Source organism: Saccopteryx bilineata, chromosome 2, assembly GCF_036850765.1.
Source record: "Saccopteryx bilineata isolate mSacBil1 chromosome 2, mSacBil1_pri_phased_curated, whole genome shotgun sequence".
NCBI lineage: Eukaryota > Metazoa > Chordata > Mammalia > Chiroptera > Emballonuridae > Saccopteryx > Saccopteryx bilineata.
This window is the reverse complement of record NC_089491.1, coordinates 280,026,263-280,049,512: the sequence shown is the minus strand read 5'-3', so window position 1 is coordinate 280,049,512 and position 23,250 is coordinate 280,026,263. Positions and strand designations below refer to the sequence as shown.

Here is a 23,250-nt window from a genome sequence, read left to right as displayed (position 1 = left end):
CCTGCCCCTCTGCTTCCCCCGGATCCCCCACACAGCGACCTGGCTCCAGCCCGCACTACGCCTCACTCGCAGCATGCGGACTCTCCTTTGCATGACCCCAATTCTTTTTTCCAAAACAAAAGAAACTGCCAGTGGAAGGACTGCACTTACAAGTGAGCCTTACACGTTTGATAAAACAAAGCTGGGAATCCCACTGCTCCATCTCCTGTGTGTGGCTGAAAACCAGAGAGGGGTCCCCCAAGAGAGGTCAGCAGGGGGCACGCGAGAACAAGTTCAGGAACTCTAGGTTCCCCTGGTCCTCCCCTCAGGGAGCAGGGCCTGCCGCCCATGCCCCATCTGAACATGCAGGTCTGACTCCCGCCCTCCCAGGGTGCTCAGACTTCAGCCCACAAGGGCCGCTATAGAACAACCCATTTCCGAGCAATTAAGGCTTAAAGAGTTTTGTCTGGATTTCTGCAGTTAAGACAGGACAGAAAGTCTCCCATAGGAGCAAGCCCCGGGATGACCGCCCAGAGGCCTGTCAGGTGTGAACAAGGTGAGAAAGCCCTTACCCAGCTGTGAACTGAGATGGTGCCATCAGGCCTGGGTTCAATCCTGCAGCGGCAGCCATGGCTGCGAGACTGGCGTTGGCTGGCAGCTGGGCAGCTCCCTGGAGGGCGGCAGCTGCGGCTGTCTGCAGCCCCGACGCGGTCACCATCACCTGGCTGGTCCCGAGAGGAGAGGGCAGAGGGGTGGAGGTGGTCTGTGTTGTGCTGGTCTCACTGGCACTTGAGGCCTCGGAGGTGGAGGCTGAGGCAGAAGGGGAGGGGCTCAGGGAGGGGGACGTGACTGCCGAGGAGGCCGGTGGCGCCGTGGAGATGACGGTGGCGGTGTTGTTGGAGGTGGTGTCGGTAGTGCCTGCAGAGATGGTCAGATTAGGCAGTGAGCCCCGCCCGGGTTCAGGTGTGTGGGCTTACTTAGCGGTCCTCTAGGATCAACTGCCTAATGAATCCCCCACCCAATCACCTCTACATGGCTCCTTTTTAGTAACCAAGTCAGTGTTTCTATGGAAATGAACCACAGAAATAAACATTTTGGAACCAAGGCTTAGAAATGAACAGAGTATAGGCTATTGAACTGGAATTTTAGCTATCAGTATGAACGTGCAAATTTTAATAAACATAGACAGCTGGATGAAGAGAAATAAAGACAGAAATGTGTGTACACGAACACATGTAAGTATACACATGTGTATTTCACGCATTCCATGTGTGTACACTTATTTCTGTTGAGATGCCCTAGACGCAATAACACAGCATCAGCGAGTATACTTGATGCCTACACCTTGGCTGCTCAGGACCTGTGAGTCCACATTGATAAAGATGAATAAATAGGAGGAAAGGCACAGTTTTTCGTTAAATTTATTAACTACGTAAAAACACTTATTTACTTTTTATATCATGGTTAGGCCACAGAGCCAAAGAGGAGTCATGAAGTTAAACATGAGTGCAGAAAGTCAATGTCCTCAGTCCTAGGCCAAATTCAGGCGGCACTGTGAAACCTCAGAAAGCTGCCATGCTTCACCAGCTCACAGTCAACCTGGTGAATAATGGCAGAACACCTTGTACGTTCTGTGTCACTAAAAACTTTCAATGACAACGCTAAGTTAATTTTAAACGTATTTGGGAAATCTGCTATTTAAAGGAAGCCACAGGAAAAAAATTAGTTCACTCATTTTATATTGAGTGTGTCAGGCACTAAAGAAGAGAGATTAAAAACAAAAACAAACCTCCAGCTCTTTTGAGAAGAGCAAAGACTACTGGCCAAGAGAATAAATTACAAAATGTGCTCATCTATGACACAGGCAGGTGAAAATGAACAGTTCCTCGTGGAACTAAATATGCTCAAGAGGAATGGACACCTAAGGCAGACTGGCCCAGTCACCATCAGGGACGCGCAGGTCGCTGGCTGACTCTGGGCCGTGGGGGTCAGAGGTCTGACTCCTCCCACATGTGCAGGAGGAGGTGGGCACAAGCCAGCGGAAGGCAGGTCCCCGCGGGAACAACCTTCTAGGAGCAAAGGTGAATCCGGACACTGTCCTGAGTGCACAAAGCCACAGCTGGTCAACGATTGTAAGGGGAGTTCCATGAAAAAAAGTTGGTGTGTTGAAAGATAATTCTGGCCGTAATGGAGAAGACAGCATAAGGTGTGGAAGAACAGAAAAGACAGCTCTTTATGTGAAAGTGTTATTTCTGCCAAAATTAATGTGCCTGGTAGTTTTGGAGTTCTGGCTTTCACATGCAACTGTTAAACAAGCCATCCCTTCTGAGAGCTGTGATTCAGTTTAATGGCAGACTCTCACAGAAACCTCTCATGGGCCACCATCTGCCCAATAGCTGCACAGCCTGGCTGCCGCTTCCTGTGATGGGGAGGCTGTCACCTGTGATGAGAAGGCTGCTACCTGTGACAGTGAAGCTGTTACCTGTGACAGGGAGGTTGGTGACCGTGGCGCTGGCCAGGGGGAGGACAGGGTTGACGGTGAGGGTGGTAGCTGCACTGCTCGTCACAAGGCTCGGCGTGGTGGCCACCTGGAGGTCAGAGACGAAAATGTGCAAAAACATTTAAACATCAAAAAAGATTAAAATGTTTAGCTTATATTGTAGACTTATTTGCCTATAAAAATTTTAAATTCTGGGATAGAATTTAAATATTATAGACTAAAAATAAAATAAAATAAAAGGGTCTAAGAAGAAAAGATGTTACAATTCCTCTTGGGTCCTGGAGTGGAGAAAACTGGCCTCTGTGGAAAGACCATGGTCAGAAGATGGCTCCTCACTGATATAATAACACACTGTATAATGATACATTGTATCACCCTCACCTAAGCAAGGAAACTATTCTACAGGACCAGCCAATCTCAGGGTCTTATATTGTTTCATTTTTTACTCTGGGAGGCAACATTGTCTTGTTTTTGTTCTTAATGAAATGGTTTCATACAGAGAATGCTAGACAAAATTTTAAAGCACTGATGTTTCTCTGAAATAACACAGAGTATTTCTACAGTCTTATGAGAAATGCTGTCTTCGTACTAGACCAGTAAGTCCACAGCTCAAACCACCCCATGCACAGAGCAAAGCGGAGCCCACAACCTCTCCGGGACAATCTCCTGAGCCCTGACGGCGCCGCCCAACAGACAGCTAGCTCAGCCTCCCCCAGAACCACCGTGCGCTCACCCTGCTGACTTCAATTCAAAACTCCTCCCTGGACAGAACGAAATGAAAATAAAATAACAAATGAACAAGAAAGGACCAGAAATGCAAACTCGATCTTCCCATTAATGTGTCCAGGCTAGACGTGCAGAGTCACATTCACAATCACCCTAGAGGTCAAAGGCGGCATGCGGGCACTGTGTCCCTCAGTGTGGGGAGACAGTGAGGCTGTAAACAAAAGGCCACGTGTCTGAGGGTGGACACTCGAGGCAGACGTTTTAATACAAGGTCAGAGCTCCTGAACAAAGGCCATCTGAGAATTTATTGTCCCTTGGTCATGTAAGTTTGATAAATAGGGCTTTAGGACCCAACATGAATAAAAAGCAATGGATGATGTTTTTAGATAACTAGCATCAGTAGCAATTTACTCCCATGAGCACAGGGATCTATACAACCACTCCAAGAGTGGGAATGCCAGGAAATAGGAAAGTACTGAAATTGCACACCTTAAAAAGGAAAGAGCAATGAATTCTCTTTATAATATAATGTAAGATTTAATTACTTTGGCAACATTTAAAATATACATTTACATGGACATATGCACAACAAATTCTGTCAGGAGATGCACGGCTGAATGGTCAGCAAACAGCTGTGTGGGGTGGAGCACCCACTGCATGCTTACCAGGGAGGTCGGGCTGGGGAAGATGGCCTTGATGGGCGAGCCGCCAGCCCCGCCGCTGCTGGGGGGGTTGATCCTCTTCTCCTTCTGGCGGCGATTGCAGAACCAGACGCGGATCACCTCCTTCTCCATGTTGAGCTGCTCTGCGATCATAGTGATCTCCTCCGAGGTAGGCTTCTGGTTCTGAGGGGGAACCGCCCTTTGTAACAACTAACTGAGCCATGCGCACAGCCGTGTCATTACAGACAGATGGGGAGCGTGGGCCAGGGAACACGGTGGGGGATGCACAGTGGTCCCTCATCTACCACGGGGGTTAGGTTCCAGAACCCCCCGCGATAGATGAAAATCCGCAAAGTAGTGACCTTATATTTGTTACTTATATATATTTTAAGGCTTTATAACCCCCCCCCACTCTAATAAACCTTTCCCACACTGTTATTAACCTTTCCCACACACTTATAAATACTTCCTATGCTCTTAAACACTTTCTACACTATTAAAACTATGTAATTTTAACAACATATAAAAATTCTATATGGGTAACTCACCAGTGAATATACAACTATATACTGCAAAATCCCACAATATAGCAAAAAATCCGCAATACAATATATATATCTATATATACAATATAAAAATCCATGAAACAGTGAGACCACAAAAAGTGAACCGGGATATGGTGAGGGACGACTGTAGTGACCAGTAGGCCCCCCCTTTAATAAAATGTCTCTGAATTAACCACCAACACAGCCTTGTCGCCTAGTAAGGATGTGAGTCGCTCAGTACTCAGTGCACACGACCACAGCTGAAGCACGTGGAGGCCAGTGAACGCATGGAGCAGGACAGGAGGTGTCCCCCAGAGAAGAGGCCTCAGCCTACAAACATGGTGTCTGACCCACAGCACAGGTCCTATGTGGCGGACACTACAGACTTCTGCCTCAGTGCTCCTTCCACCATGCTCAAGCCTCTCTAAATCAAGAGTTAAAATTCTGTTGAAAGCTTTGATAGTGATATTTCCTGGTTTAAAAAAAAAAAAGCCGAATATCTGTTGAATAAATTTAACCTCAATAGTCTGACATTCAAGGCCCTTGGTGTTCTGGTCCTAAACTACTGTTGGAAGAACAGATACTAGAACTAGCCAAACCAAACCATATGTGTTTGCCTGAGACACCTCCTGTTTCTCCAGGGCAGCCCCTGCCTGCTCTTGCATCTCCTGCCCCTCCCTATCCGTGGAGTTCCCGTGAGTCCCAGAGTAGCTGCTGCTGTCACACGGAGTGCTCCCGTGGATGGAGCGGCTTTCCCCTGAGCCCTGGGCACTCCGTTCCATGTTGTCGTGTCTTCACCACGGTGTAAGCATCTGTAAGGGTCGTGGCTGACAGTGCCTAACATCAGCACCGCATAAACCATCCCACACACGAGCAAGGAAGATCCCCACCGACCTCCAAGAAACTCTTCTCTAAGGCCACACGGATGTTGGTCTCTATGCTGGTGCGTTTCTTCCTCCTACGGTTCAAGCCTTCAATTCCCTGCCCTGGAGAATTCAGGGCACTTGGGCTGGAGAGAGCCGAATCAGATGACAGGTTCTCTGTACGAAGGAAAAAAACAAGAGGTCAAAGGCAATGAGCAGGCTTCACGCGTGTGACACAAATATTAACAGCAGCAGAGCTGACCAAGAGATCTTAAGCTGCAAGCAGCGTGAAAAGGTTTCCATAACCGACACGACAATGTCGCTCGCACCACGCTTCCTCCTGCTCTAGCGGGCGTCTGTCTCAGAAACGTCGGCTGTCTTGTCTCCGCTGCCCTGACTTCTCTTTCTGAGAAAGCAGGAGTCTACTCTTTCTGTCCTTACAGTCAGCTCTGCTCTTAGGTTTTGGTTTTGTTATTTATTTATTAGCTCTAGGGATAAAAAAAAAAAAAAAAGCTTGTTTGAAATTACTGAACATTTAATTATTATCTTGCAATGATATTTTATTAGTATGAACCAGGGCAACACCTCCCCGAAAACTATACAGGGAGACACTTCTAAATTCCTGGAAGGTGAAACAGGTCTGTCACTCAGCAGCTGAGCGGCCCTGGCCATCTTGCCAGTCCAGGCCTCTTCCAACTCAGATGAACTACTGCAAGGAAGGGCAGGCGGTGGGTCTCACCGTGGCCCTGAGGCTCAATAAAGGTATAGGGCCATGGAAGCAGAATAGATCTGTCTCTTCCACAGACCCGGTTTTGAACATGTCTAAATGAGAAACATCGGACCTCCACGGCTCCTCACAGTTCTCCCAGTCTATGCAGCTGCACCTCAAACTTTCAAATTTTCTGAAAGGAAACCTCGGCATAAAACACGTAAGTTAAAACTAGCCTCTCACTTCTTATGCATGAAATATGTGTCATTTTTTGTAACAAAAGTAGAAATAGTAACAAGAACAAATTTATTATAACGCATCGAGGAAGAACCAATAAACTTGCCTTCAAGTTTATCAAAAGCACAGGCCTTCTTTCCCCTCCTCTCAACTGTCCCTGTCCCTGGCTCAAACATAAGAAACATTTCACGCCTGAAAGTTGTTGTTGATTGTGGGCACTGCAATTACTATTTAAATGAATTAGCTCTCCAATTGACACTTCAAGATTCTCTAGCACCAATAACACAATAGGAAACATAAACCCCAACTTAGGCAACGACCCCTGGACCAGGCCATTTCTCACCCACCTGCATCATTCAGCCACTTCTCCAAGAGTGGCTTTAACTTGCACATGTTCTTAAAGCTGAGGTTCAAGGCTTCAAAGCGAGAGATGGTGGTTTGGCTGAAGTCATTTCCATACAGTTTACCCATAGCGAGCCCGACATCGCCCTGTGGAGAAGACAGCAGGAGGGAACAGGACGAGAGAGAAGAGAGTCATCTCACTGATGCCGACACCTGTCCTCTGCCGTGTCCCCCAAAAGAAGACTCAACAATGATCCCATCTGCAGGGTCCCACACAAACACCCGTCCCTAGGCTGGGTACAGAATACCAATGGGGAAGTGAGGCTCTGCTCAATGGTGACAGCAATCCAAACTGTCCCATGTTCCCTCCACCTCGGATCTCTTCTTGCCCCCTTATGTACTAGTCAAGACTATCCAAATTCCTACTGAGTCGCAAAAGATGGTGCTGACATTCTAACAGGTCCCTTATAACTGACGCAACCAAAGTGATTTAAAGAATCTGTAAAAGTCAGTTTACCTGTCTCACCTACAGGGTTAACAGATGTAACTGCCTAGACAACCTCAGGTATTTCTGAACAGACCAAACTTCCCATAGAGCACTTTAAAGTCCAGAAATAATGCCTTTGGGAGGGGGGGTCCCTGTAAAATATTTCTGGAAGCATTGAAAAAAATCTATTTTCCAGCCTTAGTTTGGATTTCAAAGTTGGCTACAAAAAAAAAAAAAAGCAGCTATTCTAAAAGACTACTTTTAGAACTATTATATAGAAAATCACAGTAGAGAGTTTTGACCCATTTAGTCAAACCTTCATGGGCACTGAAAGTTGGCAACCTTATAGCAATAGAACAATGATCCCTGAATATATTACAAAGATGTCTTTCTCTGCAAGCCCATAACCTTTGAATGTACACAGTGCTTTTCTTCCAGGTGAATCACTCTTGTTAAAGCTGAAAAAGCCACATCTTAATAACTATTTTTATACAGGTAAAAGAAGCTCCTTGAGTTGATATGAGTCACCCTCCCCTTCCCGTTAGGTCAGTGACAGGCAGAAAGACACCATTTCTGGTCCAAAGCACTGCAGGCAAGTCCTCCACCACAGCAGCACTTATTGAAAGGGGGGTATCCCAGTCCTTTGGTCTTCTAGACTCCATCTTTTGGACACTACACTGTTTATCAGCACCTGTGTGAGGTGGCAGTCAGGGAAAGACGTGGTGTTTTTTTATTATTCTTTCTTTCTTTTTTAAATTTCTTTTTAGACACAGAAAGACATTAGTGGGTTCCAGGGATGAGGGCAGTGGGAGATGTTCTGGGATTTTTTTTTTTTTTTTTGTATTTTTCTGAAGTTGGAAACGGGAGGCAGTCAGACTTCTGCATGCACCCTACCAGGATCTATCCGGCATGCCCACCAGGAGGCGATGCTCTGCCCATCTGGAGCGTCGCTCTGTTGCAACCAGAGCCATTCTAGTGCCCGAGGCAGAGGCAACAGAGCCATCCTCAGCGCCCAGGCCAACTTTGCTCCAATGGAGCCTTGGCTGCGGGAGGGGAAGAGAGAGACAGAGAGAAAGAAGAGGGGGAGGGGTGGAGAAGCAGATGGGTGCTTCTCCTGTGTGCCCTGGCTGGGAATCGAACCCGGACTCCTGCATGCCAGGCTGATGCTTTACCACTGAGCCAACTGGCCAGAGCCAGAAGTGGTGTTTTTTTAACGCCATTGTCTTACTGGTAAGCAACTTCTGAGAAAAAGCTACCAGAGAGAACTGTTGGAACTGAAAGATGAAATGAAGGGACAGCCCCCTTCACCTATGGCTATTTACATGGAAATTCATTCAAATCAAGGAATTACAACTCCAGTTCTGCCCTTGCCACACTAAGCAGTCAGTCATAGGGAGACAGTGGCTGTCACTCAGGACACAGGACGGCACAAATACAGATGGCTCCCATCACCACTGTCTCAGAACACAAGGGGCCTGCTCACTGACCTACATCCGTCACAGTAAAACCGACAGAACTAGGATGGGCAGACGGCCACACATGCTAAATCTATCCACAGACAGATGTCTGTCCACGTCAACATCTTGGAACATTTACTCATTCAGCAAACAGCCGCTGAGTGTCTCCTGTAGTCAGACACTAAACGGTACCTGTGTGTCACATGTCTTCATGTTCTGGTCACTATTTGCTTAGATGACAGCCTTGCTGGAAACCGGGCCAGCTAACCCCTGCAGTTCTCCGGTCTCAGGTCTGCTGTAGCAGTTGAGACGCAATCAATGTTTCTGACACTGTAACTGCATAACTCACTACGAACTTCCTCACAACTTCTACAACCTCTTTCTGTGGAAAGTACCAGTATTGACAGGTAAACAAAAACTAAAACCCTGCTCAAACGTAACATAGCAAGAAGAAACCATGCCTAAGTCGGTGGCCATGCCATCAACTAAGTAAAACTACAGCAAACAAATGACAAGCCCATGTCACTGAGATTTATAATACAATCCTACTGCACATATGAGTTACTTAATTGAATAAAAAGCAGGGTCCTCAGTTACTATACTAATTTCCATCTGATGTGTGTGGCTTAGTGCTTTTGTAACTCACAACACTAGGGAAGAAGAGTCTGAAGCAGTTGACTCATATATCCTCTGAACTACATTATATCCATTGGATATTTTTAAAAAATAAGGAAAAAAGGAACAAAGATTGAGATTAGGTAATAAGGAATGTGCCACAGGTGAACAAAGTGGGACACCACGACTCCTACTTATGTAATGACATCTACAGTAACCCTTTCATAACCAACAACGTCATCAGAAGACATCTAATAACATGCATATTTACTCAAGAGAACAGGGATGTTTTGTTTGTTTCCACCAGTAACTTGAAATCATGCATGTGTATAATAAGTAAACTGGATACAAAGACACCTCTGAGTAACTACAACTAGGTACACGACTTAAAAGTAAAGGTTGCTTTTCCTCTGGCACCAATGACATGTGCTTTAATCCAGCAGTCAAGCTGTGCGAAATGTAGCCGCTGCCACGTCAGTCATTTTGAAAAACAGGGACCTATCGTGCCAAACAATAGGATCAAACCATAGAGCAGAACCCCAGACCACAGGGAAGCTCCTTCATGGGGGAGGAGGGGACGACACAAGCACTGTGTGGGGTCCAATGCCACAGAAAGGCAAACCACCATCTGGGTCAAAGCCTTAACTTCCTTGGCATTTCACTTAAGCAACAGACTCCTAGGAAACTTAAGGGTATAATGTGCTAGCAGCTTAAAGCGGAAGCACTTCGAACTATGCCAATCTGACGCCTCCCCAATCAATCTAGTGGCATCTTTAGCTTTCTTTTTAAGAACAAGCCAGGTCGTTAGATGTTTTGATCTTTAATTGCAATTTGTTTCTTTACAACTGAAACTTCTCACCAATGCATAGCTGCATTTTCTCTAAAATCACATCTATTTAAAAAATTATTTTATGTTCCCAATATATAATTAGTTTCTTTGAGCAAAAATAAACTACCAAAGAAACATCAGGAATAAAATTCTGTTCTTAAAACCACCCAGAGCACACGCAGGGATGACCGCTGGCTTCTGACCCACCCAATCAGGTGGTTCGTTCTCGTACTTCCAACACAAAACTAATGTGACAACATTTAAGTGGTGGCTTAACTTTCAAACCGTAACTATATTCTCTGGAAAGAATCATCAGGTTTTTCCTGATTCCATAAAAACACCCAATCCAATCTAAACTTAGGTAACCTTTTTTCACCTGACAATCTTACATCATTTTACCTGTCACTCAGTTCATTCTTCTCCTGCTTTAGAAGTTTCATTTGTGACAGGTTGGTCAGAGTAATTAAGTCAGTGGCAGTACTATACACCAAGACTCCTGTGTAAACCCTTGAATGTATTCTACTTTAAAAGCCCTCTGTTAAGTGACATTAAAAAAAAAATAATTTGAATTTTTCATCTTCGACAGATTCTCATTTGAGTAAATAAATTTCAGTTTGGGCTTAGTGTGTGTATGTGTGAACCTGTGTGTGTACATATGAACATGTGTGTCTCCACCACCCTCCTCCCCTCTCTCCCCCAAAATATTTTAAATGTATCTTTCAAACTTCCCACTTCAGCTCCTATGAGACCTTGCTGTCTGGACTCTGTTCACTTCAGATACACAGCACTGAGGTCTAATACCAGATGGTCTTCAAATAACAAAACCTTAGTAGAGTCGCGTCATCCCTACCATAATCTTTTAAATTCTTACCACTTACTGGTACAATTATAATTTCAGAGGCCTGTGTTCTGATAGAGATCTTAAAGGTTTTAACCTACCGTTAAATCATTCATTTATTACCGAATATATAGAGTAGTCTAATCTGATGACACAGGAAGCAGTCACAGACTAAGGGGCACAAAAGCAAACATTGGGACCCAGCCGAGGAGGGAGACCTAAGTTCAGGGTGCTTGCCCTACCTGAGTGAATCCCAGTTTGATTCGTCTTTGTTTGAAGGTCTTGGCAAATTGCTCAAGTTCCTCAAGGTCACTGGGCTCCTCCAAGCTGGGAGTATCGATCCGCTTTGGCGCTGTCTGGCTCTGCGGAAGGGTCTGGATCGGGGTCGCGGCTATTGTGCGTGTTGGGGTTGCTGGCTGTTGGAGGAGCAGCGGCAGGAGAGGAGCAGACAGACAGAAAGGTGTTTAGGTTGCAACCAGAATGTGTGGCAAGAGAACAGCCCAGGAAAGAGCTGTATTTGGGGAGGACTAGGGGGACCTGTACCGGGTGAAGCACAACATAATGCTCGCTGAGAAAAAAGTGTAAAATTATGCATACTTTGATTACAGGTGCAGCTGAACTGGAAGTATATGTCAGTAACTTGACTACCGGAAAATGAAACCCAGTCTATTCAGGTTTTCAAACCACCCGACTACATGTATTTTATGCCTTTTAATAGATCAGCCTTCATTTTTAAGTATTTTTAAGGACCTATCTCATAAGTGTACAGCTTAAACTCTAAGTTTCAAAACTGCAGGGACTATATCTATCTTGCTAATTGCTATCCTATCTACAACTTCTGACACAATATTATAAAGATAAAATTATTAAAACTATTTTAAGGGGAAAAATAAAATCACCTACACTTCAAATAGCTTAATAGCTCCATTTTTGTGTTTGTGACTATTCTTCCATATTTACTTTTTTTTCTGTTATCCTGTTTTTAATGTGTTGCACTAAGCTTGTATCATCCGTAAATGTTTCCCACAAAGAAGTACTTTTGAAATCTTCAACAAGAAGGCACGCACGCCACCGATCACAGAAATATTTCTAGCACAGTTAAGACGCTGGAGGGGACTGGCTATGAGGTGCAAGTGCAAAGCAGTCACGTGCTGCTTTTACTGTGGCCAGCTGGCCAGGCAGGACAGCGACACTCATCTGAAGTAGCCATCCCTCCAGGCTTCCTGCTTCCCTCAGCCACCATGTTTTGTTTTATTTTTTTACTTTTTTTTTATTGACTATCTTGGGGTTACACTGGGCAATAAAATTGTATAGGTTTCAAATGTACAGTTCTATAGCTCTATGTTTTTATTCTTCACCGTAATTAAGGCAGACATAAGTTTATGCTCCACAGTTTCCGCTCACCACTCTACTTTACCTTCCATCCTACGGTCTTTCAGTCTACGTAACCATCCTTTCCAAAGGCTGACCGAGGCAATGCTATCATCACTTAACAATTTCTTCACTGCCAGACACTTTCCATTTGTTTCCCTAACACAGGTATCAGCACACAACCACGCAGCACGTGTAGCTCTTTCTCCCACCCTGGAATCAGCGCTTTGGGACCAGTTCACCAGGCTCTCAGTACCGGGCAGAGGGTACACCAGATGGTGTCCTAGCTTCGGGCCCATAGCACCGCACTGGTTCCCCCACATGGGTTGTTAGCAGTTTTCTAACTGTTCTGCTAAATCAGGGAGCAAACGGCCCCCCACTGCTGCCTATGTTTTTATTTCTCTTATTATGCAAAGTCACAATATCCTATCTGTGTGAAGTAGTCTCCGTACCCTTTGATGTGAATTAGTTTTACATCTGAACCCATCTATACATTAATCTATGTATTAATGCTATTCTCATTCTTACCCTCAGAGAGCTCATCAAATGTTAGAAATTCTGTGTCGTATTAACGTAAATTTCCCTAGTCTGCTCCTTTTTTCTTTTATTTTTCAGCATACATAAGTTTTAAATTATCAAAAGAAAAAAAGGGAACTTTTTTCCCAAGATCCGTTGCCTCAAATCTATAAAAAACTGTCACTTTTTTCTAACTTGTATAACGTTTCTTTTAATATTGTGCTAGCTTCTTCTATGAATTTAAAAATATTTATTGAACTCCATCTAAAGGTTATTTGAGGACATGAGGGTATAATCTTTCTTTTCTGTAAAAGAAAATATGAAACATCCTTCTTACGCAGACACAGGGCCTGAGCAGACACCCTTCTGCAGGGGTCTCAAACTCAACTCAGCATGTGGACTGCAGAGCAAGATCACAGCCGTTCGGCAGGCCGCACTAGGTCTACAAAAGGCAACTGTTACACAACACTTTTCTCACTGCAGTTGAAAACAAAAAAAAATCAGTACAACAAGCACAATCGTACATGCAGTTTACTCAGTGTCACAAAACGACCTGAAACTGTAGTTCGCATCACAACTGCTGTTAACTAAGCTAATATCTAGCTAGGATGCTAGAGAAATGAAAAATACAAGTAGGCCCCTAGGCTTACTTAATTTTATCCAAAATATTTTGAACTTCGTGGATTAGTCTGCGGGACGCACAAAATTGTTCGGTGGGCCGCGAGTTTGAGACCCCTGCCCTTCTGAGTCTCACTAGTGATGGGGGCTGAGCCTTCCTGTGAGCAGTTGCCCAGGTGAGAGGTCATGGGCCAGGATTATACACCGAGTCTGTGCCTGCGGGTGTCCTCCTAGGTTTAAAACGGGTCACACACCTGTTGCTTGGACCTCATTCGTGTAATACTGAACTCTCTCCAATTGAACTGACTGGCCCAGGATTGACACAGCAGGCTTCCGCAGGTCTGCAGGTGGGTCAGTGCCTGCCTCCTGCTCCAGTGACCTCAGCAGTGCTCTGCTCTGACCTGGTGGCACTGGTCACTTCACCTGGCCATTGTGCAGGAGCCAGAGCAGCACCAACCACATCAGACACCTACATGGCAGTATACATCCCGCAGTCAGCCATCCGACTGTCACTCAGCTCCAGACTTGAAGTAGCCCTGTTCTCAAATAACAAAGGACTGAAAACTGCTCAGTCACTTTTGTTGGGGGGGTTGGAGGGGGACTGCAGACATGTTAACCCAGCTCCAGAGCCTGTGGCCGGGCGGGCCCAGAGCAGCAGATAGCAGAGTGGAGGCCGTGAGCAGGCGCAGGATGACATCCAGCCACCATTGGTGAGGAGCACGTGGGCCAGGAAGGAGTCACTGGAGGGGCCTCTTCTAAAATTCCAGCCTTGTTTTCACATTGAGCATATTCACAATAAAGTGCACCATTTAAAACTGTGCCGTTTGAAGTGTTCGGACAACCACATAACTGTGACCACAACTGAGCCTCAGGGTCTTTCCGGCACCCCGAAGCTCCCAGGCCCCTCCACCGTCTGTCCCCATCTGAGCCCTGGCAGCACTGACAGGACTTGTCCCTATCATTCTGTGCTCTCTAGAGTGTCACATAAAATGAATCACAGAGCAGGCAGTCTTTTCTGTGGCTTCTGTCACTGACAGACACCTCTGACATTCACACATGTGTTGGTGGCATCAGAGCTCGCTTCTTGCCATGGCTGGGCAACCTTCCGTTGCACAGATATGCCAAATGGTATGCTCTCTATTCACCAGCAGAGGGGCATGTCAGTTGTTTTGGGTTTAGAGTGATTATGAATAAAACTGCAGCAACCATGCACACACACGGTTTGTGTGAACACAACTTGCATTTCCCGGAATAGACCTGCTGGTCAGAGGTACACGGATGTTGATTATGACTAAAACTGCAGTGACCATGCACACACACGGTTTGTGTGGACACAACTTGCATTTCTCGGAATAGAACTGCTGGTCAGAGGTACACGGATGTTTAACTTGGTGAATGGCCAAGCTGTTTTCCGAGGCGTTTGGACCGTGTGCAGTCCCACAAGCTACGTGGAAGCTTGTTGCTTTACCTCTTGCCAACCTGTGCATTGCCAGTCTCTTTAACTCTGCCCTTTCTGGTGACCACGTGGTGATACTGGCACTTCCCTGGGGGCTGATGATTTGCGGCACCTTTACACGTTTGCTAGGTACTCAACATGCCTTCTCTGGTGAAATATGTTCTAATATTTTGAACATCCTCCCTTTTTAATCATGTTTTTTTTATTGTTGTTGTTGTTGTTGTTTTTTTAACAGAGGCAGAGATAGACAGGGACAGACAGACAGGAACAGAGAGATGAGAAGCATCAATCATTAGTTTCTCGTTGCGCATTGCGACTTCTTAGTTGTTCATTGATTGCTTTCTCATATGTGCCTTGACCGTGGGCCTTCAGCAGACCGAGTAACCCCTTGCTGGAGCCCAGCGACCTTGGGTCCAAGCCGGTGAGCTTTTTGCTCAAACCAGATGAGCCCGCGCTCAAGCTGGTGACCTTGGGGTTTCGAACCTGGATCCTTCCTCATCCCAGTCCGACGCTCTATCTACTGCGCCACAGCCTGGTCAGGCCATCCTCCCTTTTTAAAACATCAGGTTGTCTTATTAGGTTGTATGAATTCTTGATTTATTTTGGAAACCAGTCATTTACCAGACATAAGTTTTAACAATATCTCCTTTCCTTTTTATTCTTTGAACAGAAGCTTCTACGTTTTGTGAAATTTATCCACTTTTTTCTTTGTTGGTTCATGGTTTTTGAGTCCCACTTAAGAAATCATTACTTTACCTGAGGGCACAAAGATTTTCCCTAAGTTTTCTTCTAGAAGTTTATGTCTACAACCCATTTCAAATCACACTTTGTGTGCTGTGAGCAGCAGGGTGGAGGCTTCTGTCCGCACAGGGGGTGAGACCATCTCAGCACTGCTCGCAGAGGGGACTTCTCTTCCCCAAAGCCTCTGGCACCTCTGGGGACAGACAGCAGCTGCAGACTTGTGGGCACTGCTCCACTTGTACCCACCTGCTGGTATTGCTGTCTTTGTCACTATGGTCTGTGATCATTCTTGAGATTGTGTCCTTCAACGTTCTTACTTTTCAAAACTGCCTGGCGGTTCTAGGTCCTCCATAATTGCGTATCAACAGACACAGAATGCACACTTCTAAAAGGAAAGCTGCTGGGTACCGAGTGGAACTGTGTGGGATCTATAAACCAGCTTGGAGTGGACTCAGTTTTAACAACCCCAGTCTTCTAATTCCTGAATTCATCAGGTCTCTCCATTAATTCAGGTTTCTGTAATTTCACTTGGGAATATTTTGTAGTTTTCAATGTCAAGTTCTTACAAATGTTTGTTAAATGTATCCCTAGGTACTATACATTTTTGTTTCTTAAATTCAGTTTCCAAATGATCACTGTGAATACACAGATTTTTTAATATATCAACTGTATCCTGCGTGCTTGCTAAAATTACCCATTAATTCTAGCAGCTTATTTGTAGCTTCCTCAGGACTTTCCACACAGGCAATCATGTAGTCTGCCCATCAAGACAGTTTTATTTATTCTTTCTAATCTGTGTTCTTCATTTCTTTTCCTTGTCTCATTTGCACTGCTAAGATCTTCAGTACAATGCGAGCAGCAGGTACTCAGTTGTTAGGATGCTGGGATTTGAAAGATGCCTTTCACCAGGTTAAGAAAGTTACCTCCTATTCCTGGTTTGCAGGAGCTTTTATCATAAACAGATGCTGAGTTCTGTCATATCCAGCAATGAGCCAGTATGAAGTGGACACTTCCATGATGACAGAGTCAGAGCTGGAAGAGGCTCCAGGACAGCCAGTCCGGAGTGTCACGGAAAGCACAGATGCAGATCCAGAGGTGAGGCTGCACCCACCAACACAGCCATTCGAGGGGCAGAGCTGGCCCAGCGCCCCCACCGCCCAGACCACTACCTTTCTGTAGCTGCACTCCGGCAGAAATGAGCTAAAGCACACCTGGAGGTGGAGGGGGGCAGAGAGGTCAGAGCTCTCTGCAGCTCCCGAGACAGCGCTGAGGGTGGTGTGGGAGTCCACCGAGGCCTGGCCCCGGTTCACCCGGCAGTCTCTGCGGCAGGGTGCGGGAGGGAGCTCACACAGTCGGACTCGGGATGTACTTGCCACCAGCGCTGTACTTCTTTGTCAGTATAGAAGAGGGCAGGAATCTTTGAAGATTTTCAAAGACTACAACAATTTGGTAGGGTTACTTTATAAAACTAAGCCCATCTTTATATTTTTGGTCACTTCTTGAATACCAGGATTATTTTAATTAGGGTGTTACAGGGTGTGTGTGTGTGTGTGTGTGTGTGTAATTCGACCAGGTCCCACAGTCCCCTGGAATGAGAGGACAGGAGAAAGCAGCCTGCCCGGGAAAAAGCTGACCTGAGAGGCGAGTGTGATGCTTGGCTGCGGCTGGAGGAGGTTGGCTTGGCTTTGCTGAGGTAGTTGCGTTAAAAGGTTTTGCGCTTGCAGGAGACCTGTTAAAACACGACACGTTATGCCAGGAACAGCAAGGATTACTCTGAACACATGGTAGAAAGAGAATAGTACACTGAAGTGAAAAATTCCTGTTGATTTAATAGTCTTACTGGTCTTAAAACTCTTAATGTCTTTTTTGTAAAGTTGTTACTATGACATGACTTGGACAAGAAAAGAACCATCAGACTAAGACTGAGACTGATGTATATTCAGTGGAGCCCAAGTGACCCTCTGACTGGCTAGCTACTTGCTTTGGGGCAGAATGGATGGGAGTGAAGACGTCATCTCAGTGGAAGAGCTCACCATTCCCACGAGCGCACCCTCCACCCAGAAGCCTTCACAAGCGGCCTGCGGATTGTCCAGTTCACCAAGGGAGCCCTCCCCTTTAAGTGCAACAGGTATTTACACAACAGAAGACTTTGCAGTGAATGACCAGGAAAAAAGCCTCCAACACAGAAATAGGAGTCGCGGAGAAGGACAAACGGGCTGAAGTCCTGATACCCTGATACCCTCTGCACTGATTCCAGTGACCAGCGTCACAAATGTCCCTGGACTTTATTGCTGATACAATATTCACTACTTCTAAAAGGCCGTGAGGATGTGTTTTGTAACTCCTCTCCTTCTCAAACTTCCAAAGGAACTTAACCAAATGTTTGCTAGACGCATATACATTCAACACTCAGCTGCAGGTCTTGAACATATTCTCATTAAAGAACCAAAACACGGAAACAATTTATCCAGTTTATGTTAAGCAAGTCGGGGGATTTCATTTAGACTTCTGGTCAAACTCTTGGTTCCTCCTTGGTGATTCAAGAGATGAATGGCAGTGAGAGACAGACAACCTTCCACACTGTGGTGAGCATGACAACGTACTTTGCTTGACATGACTACTGAGTGTAAATGGAAATGAAATTGACTGGACAGGATGGAGTGAAGGGATGGTTCAGGACAGCAAGGGGTGAAGGAGTGCAGGGACAGGTTCGGGACAGCACGGAGTGAAGGAGTGACGGGACTGGTCCGACACTCCCATCCCCCCGGACCTGCTGCGTGGCTCACCCTGCTGGCCCTGGGGCGTCTGCGAGATGATGAACTGGGCTGGCTGCAGGTTGGTGGTCGGGTGCACCAGCACAAACTGCTGCAGGTTGAGGTTCTGCTGCTGGAGCTGCTGGAGCTGCTGCAGATCCTACACCATCAGATAAAAGCGTGAGTTGGAGGCTCCAAGATAAACACTCGCTTCCCCGAATGGCGCCTGAGTGGGGCGTGTCTCCTGCGGTGAGGGAACTCCCCCTCTCACTAGGACTACTTTTGTTGACACATGTTGTCTTGACTTAGGTTGAGCTCAGCTGTCAACAGTTATTTAAAACTCCCACAGAATAAATTGTTATGTTCTGTGTTTTAACATGTAAGAGACCAATATGGGTTTTAAAAATCAAGTGAGAAAAAATGTTGTTTTTAAAAAGTTGACCGATTTTTCTAAGTAAAAATTAAGAGTGATATCTGTATTTGCATAAATTTAAAAATCTATACTAATTTATGAAATTTGGCATAAGCCTATTGAACTCAACTGAGAAACCATAAAAAATTTTAAGTTATCCATGTAAAAATCTGATCCATATAACTCATCAACATCACCTTACAATGGCCTAGGATTTATCATTTTCAGTGTGCTCTCATTCATCTTACTGAAATAACATCAACGTAGGGTCTCCCAGCTCAGACACTAACAACATTTACTTGGTGCTGATGGCAGCAGCTAAAACAAAAGCGCTGTCTTGGTATAGACTGTAGATGATGGTCACAGAGGCTGGTCTGACATCTCACTCCAGCCACGGGCCCTCTCTGGGGGTGAGCATCATGATCCAGCGCTTGACTCACAGCTCTTCCTAGATTTCACTGACGTGACTACTTCTTCTCCCCAATGGCTTTGAGATGAAAGATTCCATTTGCCTTTCTTCCTTGGTTGTGCTGTCTATGCCTCTTAAAGGAATTTTTATTATCTCTGGATACCTTGCTCTAAGATGTGAAAAATGAAACCAAAAACATCCCGAGTTCTGCACGAAGCCGATCCCTGCCTCAGAGATGACTGGCCAAGTCTCACATGGATGCCATGCTCACTGCAGGGCACACAAGAGAACCTACGCCTATCCTAATTAGCTAATTAAAATACAGTAATCGCCTGTGTCAGAAATATGCCAGCTAATTATTCAAGAATTGTCATTTAATGTAAACAGTTATTCAAATAATCACTTATGTGTTTACAGCATCAACCCAAAAAGCAAACAAATATATTATTTCTGGTTCAGTAATAGGGCAGGCTTACCCCTTACCTCACTGATCTAGAGTTCCTCACGCCTATAAGGGCTCACACAAACACTCAGAAAGTGAACTCACAATTAAAGAGGGCTGCCCTTCTATTCCCCACTCCCGGCCCCCCGCTCTGAGCCTGTCCCCTGTCCCCACTCCCCAGCCCGGCTCTGAGCCTGTCCCTTGTCCTCACTCCCCAGCTCGGCTCTGAGCCTGTCCCTTGTCCTCACTCTCCAGCCCGGCTCTGAGCCTGTCCCCTGTCCCCACTCCCCGGCCCGGCTCTGAGCCTGTCCCCTGTCCTCACTCTCCGGCCCAGCTCTGAGCCTGTCCCCTGTCCCCACTCCCTGGCCTGGCTCTGAGCCTGTCCCGTCCCCACTCCCCGTCCTAAGCCTGTCCCCACCTCGTGCCCTTACCCTTGCCCGTGCCCAGCTGTGAGGGCTGCTCGCTCACCTGTGCGATCTGGATGGGCTGGGACAGGGGAATCTGCGTCATGGGTGTGGCGGCCGAGGCAGAGATGGTGGCCCCAGCGGCGCCGTGCTGCTGGCTGGCAGAGTGCTGCTGCACGGCGGCGGCCAGCAACTGGGCCTGGGCCTGGGCCTGCTGCAGGAGCAGCTGCTGCTGCGCTGGCGTCAGCGTGAGCTAGACAGAGCCGGGACGAACGGTCAGAAAGGGCTGAAGGAAAAGGCCCCAACGCAGTAACGCATGTGGCATTATTCCACAGCTACCAACTTCCCTCGGCTAGCACGCGGCTAGTGTGCTCGCCGGTGATCAGGCTACCACCACTGACAGAACATTTAACTAAAAATGGTGGACCTCACTTTGGACTTACACATTTAAGCCTGTCCAGGGCCCTAGGGTTTGGGCAAAAAAAAGTAATTAACTAGTAAGCAAGAAGGGAAAAAAGGAATCACTGCTGACAGGATATGAAAAGAAATTTATACTCAACAGAACAGCGAGTGATTAGTCAGATGAATGAGGACTGGGATGCTGGATCTGACCATGGACAGGGCTGATAAGGCCCAGCTGCTGCCCATTAGCATGAATACTGCCATGTTCCCCCATTTCCATTATGGCTGAAGATATGACTAAAGAATACGAGCTCCATTTGTTTCTTCTCTAAGTCTCCCTTCAGCCCCTCCCCACAGAGGCTTTTATGTTATGGAAAGCAGAGAGTCTCTGCAACTTTACATCCCCTTTCTGACACATTATCTCTGTGAAACAGGTGGTGACAGCCACTCTCTCTATATGCAAATGATTCCTAATGCCCAGGTTTAACAGAAGGCCCAGCCACATAACCCTGGAATCCCAAGTGTCTCATACTATTGTAGACACTTGTCACCCAAAGCAAAACTCAACCAGGGACACAGGAAATGTACTCAGAGCAGATTTAAACTTGCTCTCACAATGCAACTTATTTCAAGCCCACTTAAAGTAGCAAGTGTGCTCTCCCTTCCTTTTCGTGGCATGTTCTGATGGCAGAAAGGACATTACCACATTCTGAGGAGCTAGTCCTGCGGTTGAGTGGCACTTTCTCTAAGGGTCTCGTACAACCTGTGCCTCAGAGACAGAATCAGAACTCAGTACCCGTCAATATGCGTGCACACAGATTTTATACACACACACACGTGCATTCTCTAATGGGTTCTGTCCCCAAGCTTGCTGTCAGCTGCTGGGACACACCTTATGAACATGACGGGCAGAAAATACTTTGTGGGTTGATACAATATGGATTCAATAATAAATAACTGGTTCCTCACCACTCCCCAACCCTCTCCCAAAAAAGATAATTTTTATTTTTTATTTATTTTTTTTCTTTTCTGAAGCTGGAAACAGGGAGAAACAGACAGACTCCCGCATGCGCCTGACCGGGATCCACCCGGCACGCCCACCAGGGGCGACGCTCTGCCCACCAGGGGGCAATGCTCTGCCCATCCTGGGCGTCGCCATGTTGCGACCAGAGCCACTCTAGCGCCTGAGGCAGAGGCCACAGAGCCATCCCCAGCACCCAGGTCATCTTTGCTCCAATGGAGCCTTGGCTGCGGGAGGGGAAGAGAGAGACAGAGAGGAAAGCGCGGCGGAGGGATGGAGAAGCAAATGGGCACTTCTCCTGTGTGCCCTGGCCGGGAATCGAACCCGGGTCCTCCGCACGCTAGGCCGACGCTCTACTGCTGAGCCAACCGGCCAGGGCCAAAAAAGATAATTTAATAGAGAAATTTTCAGAATTGGAAAAATATTTTCTTTTTTCTTTTTTTTTGTATTTTTCTGAAGCTGGAAACGGGGAGAGACAGTCAGACAGACTCCCGCATGCGCCTGACCGGGATCCACCTGGCACGCCCACCAGGGGCGATGCTTTGCCCACCAGGGGGCGTCGCTCTGTTGCGACCAGAGCCACTCTAGCGCCTGGGGCAGAGGCCAAGGAGCCAACCCCAGCGCCCGGGCCATCTTTGCTCCAATGGAGCCTTGGCTGAGGGAGGGGAAGAGAGAGGCAGAGAGGAAGGAGAGGGGGAGGGGTGGAGAAGCAGATGGGTGCTTCTCCTGTGTGCCCTGGCCGGGAATCGAACCCGGGTCCCCCGCACGCCAGGCTGACGCTCTACCACTGAGCCAACCAGCCAGGGCCAATGGAAAAATATTTTCAATTATGTCTTAGAGCAAAGACAGCTGAAAAGTTGAAAACTCAATATATTCACAGGCCAATTTACTTCCCATAAAAGGAAATGGCCTGCATCAAATGCTATGCGCCGAGCACTGATCTATGTATGTTATTGCTCTCAGTCTTTGCATCCATCCTGTGGCACAGGGAACAGTGACACCCCCATCTGCCTGTATACTGAGGCACAGGGCAGGACAGGGAACTGCAGACCCAGAGTCTGAGGTGGAGGGGAGGCTCCACGCTAGAACATCATGCTCCTGTCAGCACCAGCCCACGCTTCAACCCCTGCTCTACAGCGACGTCATAACTCACACTGACCGCTACCACCTCGTCAACGCGAGACTCTCAAGCCCGGGATAGTAACTCCACTGCCTGACAAGGCAACAGCTAAATGTAAGCTTTAAAAGGCCCTTAGTTTATCCAGAGCACCTGCAACTGTAACAAAAGATACCCTGAAAACTCAAAACCAGGTAAATCCCTTTACAGAGCTGCCTCCAGAGTAGAAAGGTCCTCAGCGACAATGCAGGGCGGCTTGTGCCCGCAGGGCCCTCGCCAGAGCTGCGGGGGCAGCGCTGACAGCGGCCCACCCTCTCTCTGCCAAGGGAAGACTTACCCCAGTTATCTGCCCGCCGGCCAGCATGAGCTGTGTCTGTGGGATGGCCGCCTGCACGGACGGCTGCTGGGGGGGCTGGCCTGGCGGCTGCGGCTCCGTGGACTCTTCATTAGACTTAGACTGAAGGAGGGGGGGTCAAATCATTCATTAGAAGAAAGGTACTTATAATTCCATATTTCAAGAATTATTTAAAACATGAACTTACGTAGCCATGGGTGTTTTGGATTTACTCTTTCCTTTCTTATAAATCTTTGTACTTTCCTAATTTTACATATTAAGCATTTTGATTTTTTTTTTGTTCCAAAGTCAGCAAAGCAGCAATTATAACTTTTAAGAACTGGTCTTCCCCAGATCATGGACCACACCCAAATCCTCCACGCTGGGAAGAAGTATGGGAGAGAGTACTTCCACCTGTCTCTGTCGGTGCAAGACTTACTGCCACCTCAGAGAGGGACTGACCCA

The 23,250-nt window shown here is 46.7% G+C and overlaps 1 protein-coding gene across 5 annotated transcripts in view; it reads right to left on the bottom strand.

Annotated features, from left to right (window-relative positions):
- The window catches only part of POU2F1 (POU class 2 homeobox 1), a 114,830-nt gene that overhangs the window by 2,983 nt on the left and 88,597 nt on the right, over positions 1-23,250 (bottom strand). For all 5 annotated transcript variants that reach the window (XM_066261050.1, XM_066261055.1, XM_066261052.1 and 2 more), the window contains 10 exons: positions 22,789-22,908; positions 19,976-20,164; positions 18,278-18,404; positions 17,126-17,220; positions 11,032-11,205; positions 6,569-6,710; positions 5,307-5,452; positions 3,871-4,050; positions 2,462-2,567; positions 552-897 (listed from right to left, as the gene is read on the bottom strand). In XM_066261050.1, the coding sequence (XP_066117147.1) occupies positions 552-897; positions 2,462-2,567; positions 3,871-4,050; positions 5,307-5,452; positions 6,569-6,710; positions 11,032-11,205; positions 17,126-17,220; positions 18,278-18,404; positions 19,976-20,164; positions 22,789-22,908 (1,625 nt within the window). The remainder of the gene's footprint in view (positions 1-551; positions 898-2,461; positions 2,568-3,870; positions 4,051-5,306; positions 5,453-6,568; positions 6,711-11,031; positions 11,206-17,125; positions 17,221-18,277; positions 18,405-19,975; positions 20,165-22,788; positions 22,909-23,250) is intronic.